The following is a 7,749-nucleotide window of genomic DNA, read 5'->3' as shown; positions in this document are numbered from 1 at the left end:
AGCCACTGCTGGCGCTCCTCAGAAGGACGCTGCATCGCCTCATGGAAAGTCCGAGCCTCCCCAGCATGCTCAGCACCCTTGAACGCGCTCTCAGCCAGAGACGCGAAAACATACTCTGCTGCCTCCTCCCAGGACCAGTACTCGACGACCTGGCCAGTCAGGACTTGCTCCATAGCGGCAGACATCGCCTCAGCAGAGTCCAAGTCCTCTGCTAGCGCTCCGGGCAGCCTAAGCTCATCGTCATCATCAGAGACAGGAGCAGGCTCCAAGTCAAGAGCGGGAGTGGCTGGAGGCGAGTCTAGAGCTAATGGATCGGGACTAGAGGCCGGAGACGGTGGCGGAGGAGTCTGGGCAGCAGGGGACACTCTGGAGTGAGCAGGAGCGGTGTTATCGCGTTCTAGAGCATTCCAGTTCAAAGAGCGCTTAGGGCGAGAGCCTCGAGGTGGATTGGAGCGTGGCGCAGCTGGAGGTGGTGCAGGAGGTGCATCTGGAGCGTCTGGAGGGGGCATAGCCGGCTGAGGGAGCTCTGGAGAGGGAGAACGCGAGACAGGAGCAGGAGCCGGCAGAGGAGCAGGATCAACCTCTTCCTCATCTCCCCCCTGAGCCGGCAACTCTGCAGGCTCTGGAGCGTCTCCCCCCTGATCAGGGACGTCTACAGAGGTGGAAGGCTCACCAAAGAGGTCGATAGAGCGCGAATTGCCAGGGAAGCAGCGCTCGTCAAAGACAGCATTAGAGGAGTTGAAGAACTTGCGAGTAGCTGGGTCATAGAACAGCCAAGCTCTAACTCTGTCCGCATAACCCACAAAGATACACTTCCTGGTATGGGTCTGGAGAGCCTTGCGCTTATCCTTGCGAATCAGGACATAAGCAAGTGAGCCAAAGACCCTGAAGTAAGAGAGGTCCGGCTTCTTGCCCTTCTTCCAGAGAGAGTAGGGAATCGCACCAGACAGAGAAGAGGTAGGCAGCCGATTGTGGACATGGACAAAACAGCGAACAGCATAAGTCCAGAACGAAGCAGGCAACTTGGCTTCGACAAGCATAGCAGTAACCGCTGCCTGGATAGTCTGGTTAGCGCGCTCAGAGATCCCATTCTGGTAGGGCTCGTCCGTCTCGGTGTGCTTCCGCACTATCCCCTCCTGAACACAGTACGCATCCCACTCCTTACTCACGTACTCCCCACCCTTGTCATCCAAGGTGCACTTGATCATTGCCCCTAGCGCGTTCTCAGCATAGGCCTTGTACGCTTTGAAGGCCTCGAACGCGTCACTCTTCTTCCTGAGAAAGGAGACGACGAAAAAGCGAGTATGAGCGTCGATAAAGGTGATCCAGTACTTGTAGCCTTCAATAGACGCAACCGGGAGAGGCCCCTTGAGGTCAGAGACAACAAGGTCAAGAGCAGCTGAAGGCCTAGTGGCGTGCTGAGGGACATTGTGACGGTGCTGCTTACCAGCGATGCAAGGCTCGCAGATAGGGTCAGGAGCGCTACTAGAGCGAATAGAGAGACCAATGACGAGCTCCTTGCGCTTCATGAGCAAGAGGTCGTCATGGTTGAGGTGGGAGCAGCGACGGTGCCAAAGGGACAAGTCCAGAGGACAAGCGTCCGCTATGGAGGCAGACTGCGATGGAGGGACAAGGGTACGACCATCCAAGTACCCAGTGTTGCGATCGTTGACAGATGCGGTGAACAGGAGCTTCCCACTGAGATAGAACGAAGCAGTCGCATCCTGGATCTCACAGCGATAGCCCTTCGCTCTGGTAAGGTGGTAGACAGATAATAGATTCGATCCAAGCTGAGGAACATGTAAGACATCATGGAAGACTACAGCAGGCGCGCTAGACCCTCTAATCAACGGCTCGAACACCACAGACCCCATCCCAGCCGAGTAGATGACTTGGTTGTTGGCAAGACGAACAGGGACGATGTGGGGAGAGTAGGAGCGGAACCAGCGACGATGAGGGGTCATGTGTGAAGTAGCGCCTGTATCGGTGTTCCAGTTAGCAGCTGCCGGACTAGAGAGCCAAGAAACGCGCTCAGAAGCAGAGAGAGCGACACTTGCTTTGCCAGCGTACTCCACAGCGTTAGCAGACTCCCCAGGCGTGTCGGACGCCTCTTGCGCATTCTGGGGCCTCCTTGCACCTCCCTTGCGACGATCAGACCGCTCCTGGCGACGCTCAGCAGTCCTGGCCTTCGCAGCCTTGGTAGCCTTCTCCTTGGCGAAGCAAGAGGCCTCAGAGTGTCCCACAGCGTCGCAGAACGAGCAGCGGACGTCAGGAGCGAAGGAGGGACTGCCAGAGGCCTTGAGGGCGAGAGAGGGGGTAGAGGAGAAGCCTCGAATCGTACGCTGAGTCTCCTCATTCTGGAACGCGCTCTGGAGCTTCGAGAGGCTGAGAGAGTCGAGCAGGAGCAAGGAGGAGACGAAGTTGTTGTACTCAGCAGGGAGGGAGCAAATGAGAGACATGGGAGCGAGTTCTTCGTCCAGCTGCTCGATGGTGAAGTCCTTAGGGCGAAGGGAGCGGATATCCTGCATAGCCTTGTCCGCTCTAGCCATCAGAGAGACCAGGGACTCGCCCTCATCCTTCCTCAAGCCCAGGAGAACATCATAAGCGTTAAAACGCGCACCAGGCTTCTGCTGAACATGGACCTCCCTCAACTTCTCCCACATCTTCAACGGATCCGTCTTCACCTCCTTCACATGCACCTTCTGCCCATCCTCCAAAGCCAACCATATCTCTCCAGCAGCTCTCCCCTTTCGCGCCTCCCACTTCCTCTGCTCCCTCTTGTCTTCGATGGTGGGTGTAGTCTCCGAGTAGAGCTGAGGAGCGGCTGTAGGGTCGCTAGTGACGTCCCAGAGATCAAGAGTCTTGAGATAGGCCTCCATATCATCAGCCCAGGAGCCATAGTTCCTCTCCCCAAGAGCAGGGAAGGTCCTCTTGGCTTGAGACATTGCTGAGCGACGAAGAGAGCGATGAGAGGCGATAAGACGACGATGGGAGCGATAGGGAGCGATGAGCAGCCTAAGAGCGAAGCAAAGACCAGCAGAGACAGTCTAGGGGCAGTAGAGAGGAGTTGGGAATGAGATGGGAGGAAGATGGAGTTGTAGGAGCGAGTGGGCGCGAGATGGGACGTCCAGGGGTTGTCTAGGGCGAAACGGCGCGACGAACAAGCCTAGGCCGATGACAGGGACCGATAGGAACGATCTGGAGAGCGCAGGAGACAAAAGTGCGATAGAGAGCAGATGGAGGGCTGGATAGGCTGAGATCTTGCTCTGATAAGAGTAGGAGCGCTGCAGAGGCTGTAGGACGGGCGAAAAGTGCGATCTGGAGCCTCTAAAGCGTTGGGCTCATAACCTGTCCAACTGGCAAGCTGGCAAGCGTCCAGATACACACAGAGATGCCTGAGTCAAGCTCTATTAATGCTAAGGAAGTACAGAAACATACAGAGGGACATACCTAGAGCCAAGAAACGCGCTCAGAAGCAGAGAGAGCGACACTTGCTTTGCCAGCGTACTCCACTGCGTTAGCAGACTCCCCAGGCGTCTCGGACGCCTCCTGCGCGTTCTGGGGCCTCCTAGCACCTCCCTTGCGACGATCAGACCGCTCCTGGCAACGCTCAGCAGTCTTGGCCTTCGCAGCCTTAGTAGCCTTCTCCTTGGCGAAGCAAGAGGCCTCAGAGTGGCCCACAGCGTCGCAGAACGAGCAGCGGACGTCAGGAGCGAAGGAGGGACTGCCAGAGGCCTTGAGAGCGAGAGAGTGGGTAGAGGAGAAGCCTCGGGTCGTACGCTGGGTCTCGTCGTTCTGGAACGCGCTCTGGAGCTTCGAGAGGCTGAGAGAGTCGAGCAGGAGCAAGGAGGAGACGAAGTTGTTGTACTCAGCAGGGAGGGAGCAAATGAGAGACATGGGAGCGAGTTCTTCGTCCAGCTGCTCGATGGTGAAGTCCTTTATTGGAGGTAAAAAGTGCACTGACTGGGGATTGAACCAAAACCTCCAGGTATGCATCCCTGCTAGTGGTGGTAACCACTACGCTATTTTGGCTTCCTTTACCCTGGTGACTTAGCCCCTTTAACCCTGCGTTTTTCCCTTGCATTTCCCATACTGTACAGTTGGTTCCCACGCTCCCAGAAGAGCGAAAATGCGCTCCTGAGTCAAGCTCTCTTCCTTAGCATTAATAGAGCTTGACTCAGGCATCTCTGTGTGTATCCGGACGCTTGCCAGCTTCCCAGTTGGACATGGGAATGTGATGGGGAGAGTAGGATTGGAACCAGTGACGATGTGAAGTCATATGTGCTGAAGCACCAGTGTCTGTGTTCCAGTGAGTGGCTGATGAGGTCTGGAGCCATGCAGAACGCTCTGAAGACGAGAGCAATGCTGCAGCATGCCCAGCAAACTCTTCCTGCCCAGCAGGAGCTGGAAAGAGTGAGCCTTGATGAGATCTCATACCACAGTTCCCAGAGAATGTCTGCTTCCTGCTAAGACGCATTGAGAGGTCCTGCTTCGCTCTGATACTGTCCTTCTGCTTCCTATAACAAGTGGCTTCAGTGTGGGAGGCAGAGATACCACAGTAGGAGCAGAGGAGGTTGGATTTGGAAGATGATGATTGGGACATGATGAAAGCAGGAAGCCAGGCAAGAAGGGTCTAGCAGTGGTGATAGACAGTAGCTCAGTGGCACAAAAGAGGCTCAGTGGCTCAGTGGCACAAAGGACAACGTTGAGTGAAGGACTGGCAGAGATGGGTGTCTGAAGATCTAGAGCATTGGGCTCATAACCTGTTGGCAGTGGAAGATACTAGCTTCAGACAACACCCAAGGGCTAGGTCAAACTGTGTCAAGACTGTATTCTGGCATAAGGAATACAAGTGGCAGACTCACCTAGGTCAAACTGTGTCAAGACTGGGGGACACAGAGCGACCTAGGGAGCCCTTATATACTGTAGAATACAAGGGCATCAAAGAACAAGGACAGAACAAGGGGGACATTGAAATACAAAGAAGAACAAGGAATACAAGGAATACAAAGGGAGTGGCTCACTACAAAGGGAGTGGCTCACAACAAAGGGAGTGGCTCACAACAAAGGGAGTGGCTCAGAACAAGGTAACTCGGCCTAGAAGGGCCTAGGCCATTCCATGAGCCACTCAGTCAACAAAGAGTGACCAAGTCATCAGATCTCAACAGTGCTCTGATATCTCATTCACTGTCACTATGCTCTCTCGCTTCTCAGTTAATCCTGGCATTGCTCACTGAGATGCCGTCAAGCGCGTCTTCCGATATTTGAAGGGTACTAGGGATCTTTGGTTATGCTACGGAGATGTTTAGCGGGACTTGGTTGGCTATGCAGTTGCGGATGGTAGTAAGGTGGAGGATCACCGTGTAGTTTCTGGCTATGCATTCCTTATCAACGGCAGTGCTGTTTCCTGGAGTTTGAAATGTCAAGAAATTATTTCTCTGTTGACAACTGAAAGTGAGTACATAGCTGCTGCTCACACTGCAAAGGAAGCTCTTTGGCTTAGGTCTCTTATCGGAGAGCTGCTTGCTGACCTGGACAGCCCTACAATTCTCTACTCAGACAACCAGTCAGCTATTGCACTTACAGAAAATCATCAGTATCATGCATGTTCCAAGCACATCGACATTTGTTTTCTTTGAATCTGCTGGATTATTGAAGAAGGAAAGCTCCGCCTGGTCTATTGTCCTACTGCCGACATGGTTGCCAACACTCTGACCAAGGCTTTGCCATCGCTGAAAGTCAAGCATTTTGCTGTTGAGCTGGGACTCCGCACAATTTGAGGGGGAGTGTTGGAGTGACTGTGTTCTCAGGCTGTGGCAAACTGCACTGTTTCCCAAATATAGCGACATTCTTTCCTTTTTTGGTTATGTTTATCTTTCATTCTCTTATCATCACTCTTTATCACTCTGACAGCTCATATAGTATTGTGATAGCCTTTTGATGTATCTGGATTGTTGTACCATACCTTGCGAGCTCGAGGATCTTAAGTACACCGCCCCCATAGATACACCCCCATCTTTGCACTTGTTTGTTAGCCATGCTAAGTGGGGTGAGTTTGTATTTGTGAACCCGTTCATTCATGGACTTACCATTACCTGTAGTTTACTTGTCTGTTCGTTCACAGGTAATGTGATCATCTTTGCACTCATTCATGAGAGGTGGTGAGTGGGTTTACTTGTCTGTTCGTTCACAGATGCGCACATCTACGCAAAGGTCGAATATATTATATTATCTTCAAACTTTGCCTTTGCTTTCAAGTCTGAGTTTGCGTCCGTGTTCACATTCAGTTCAGTTGTGGTTCGTTCTCATTCACGCTTGTTCTCGTTTGCATTTGCATTCTTGTTCTCTTTCACTTTCATTCCCATTTGTTCTTGTGCATTCTCATTTGCATTTGTTCACATTGTTCTCGATGCATCATGCATTCGTATTCTCAGTTCTGGATTGTGTTCTGGATTGCATTTGATATTCATGTTCAATTGGCATTCATTTGGATTCATGTTGTTTGATTTGCTGATTCACTCTTGTTTTGCTTTCAAAGCTGCGGGGTACACTCACATGCCTGCACTGGCCTGTATATGTTCTACTGTTCTTGCCTGCCAATGACACTATGGTTTTTCTAGCCTCAGTGACACATGCCATCTCCCTTGTCTGATGTCTATGATAACTTCCCAGGATTCCTTCAAGTTATTGCTAAGTACTATGAGGGCTGCATAGCTAATGGCCAGGTCGGCATGGGACTCATGATAGCACTGATGCAGAATTCAAGTGATTCACCATGGAGAATCCTTGGGCTTGGTGTACATAGCCTGACTGAGATCTTGATCTTGCTGGTACGTGATTTCCTTTGAAGTATATCTGGAGTTCATCATAATATCTAATATCACTTGTTAGGGATTTCTGTATGGCTTATGGAGGGGGAGATCATCCGCTGTCCCTCTAGGCTCGCACAACTATGCATCACCTTCTACATGTTTGCATATCGTGTGCAACATGGGCCGATCGTACCATGTTCCCTTTATCTCTCTATGTTATTCTGTAATAACCGTTTCCAGGAACCTCATGTCACCTTGTAGTGACTGCAAGAGCTACACGATTGCACCCATGGTCTCACAGCAGCTGAAGTATGCAGATATTTTATCCCGGTAGTACTGCCGACATCCCCCACAAAGCCAATGGAGTGGCTCACCTGACTGGCTGGCATGCATGTAATAAAGTGCAGTCTCTTGAAAGGTCTCGGTGCAGCGCCCGCACGTTGCATGCACATCCTTAACCTCTGTGAACTCAGCAAACTCATAGTTAGAGGACATTATAAGGAATTAGGCTGAATAAAATAGCGAGTGGACAGTGTAGCATGATGCAACAGTTAATCACCTAGTGAGAATGCACTGGACACAGTCAGCCCCCTCTTTTGAAGTCTGCAACAGTGACCCTGAGCCGGTCCATTCTTACTGCCGCGGGATGCATGATTCAACTGGCACATCTACAGCTATAGCTTATATGTGAATCTGTCCTTTACTTCACACTAATCTGCTCACCTGTTGTGGTCCAGGCTGCTTAGCTGCTGGGACTCAGGTGTATAGGATTCCTCATATGCTCTGTCCCCATCCGTGCCATTCATGAGTCCGCAAATCTCGAGTGCGCATATGAACAGCACTTTCTATACCAAAAGTTAAACGATGCATAATGCGCTCGGTGTGCCAGCTGACATTGTCATTATATGATGACACATCCCAGAACGTCTAAGCTGCT

General features: G+C 51.7%; 2 protein-coding genes across 2 annotated transcripts; both read right to left on the bottom strand.

Annotated features, from left to right (window-relative positions):
• Nucleotides 1–701: 701 nt before the first annotated feature.
• Nucleotides 702–1,337, bottom strand: GLOTRDRAFT_20596 (ribonuclease H-like protein; the record flags this gene model as incomplete). The annotated part of the gene is made up of 1 exon (XM_007868416.1): nt 702–1,337. A coding segment is annotated over one exon (636 nt), but the record flags the coding sequence as incomplete, so codon positions are not given.
• Nucleotides 1,338–3,450: 2,113 nt separating this feature from the next.
• Nucleotides 3,451–3,996, bottom strand: GLOTRDRAFT_130080 (uncharacterized protein; the record flags this gene model as incomplete). The annotated part of the gene is made up of 1 exon (XM_007868798.1): nt 3,451–3,996. The coding sequence occupies one exon, from the start codon at nt 3,994–3,996 to the stop codon at nt 3,451–3,453; it is 546 nt and encodes a 181-aa protein (XP_007866989.1).
• Between the last annotated feature and the right edge of the window lie 3,753 nt (nt 3,997–7,749).

The sequence above is a fragment of the Gloeophyllum trabeum genome (genome assembly GCF_000344685.1).
Source record: "Gloeophyllum trabeum ATCC 11539 unplaced genomic scaffold GLOTRscaffold_00008, whole genome shotgun sequence".
Classification (NCBI taxonomy): Eukaryota; Fungi; Basidiomycota; class Agaricomycetes; order Gloeophyllales; family Gloeophyllaceae; genus Gloeophyllum; species Gloeophyllum trabeum.
Note: the sequence above shows the minus strand (reverse complement) of the source record. Positions and strands in the feature narration are given on the sequence as shown.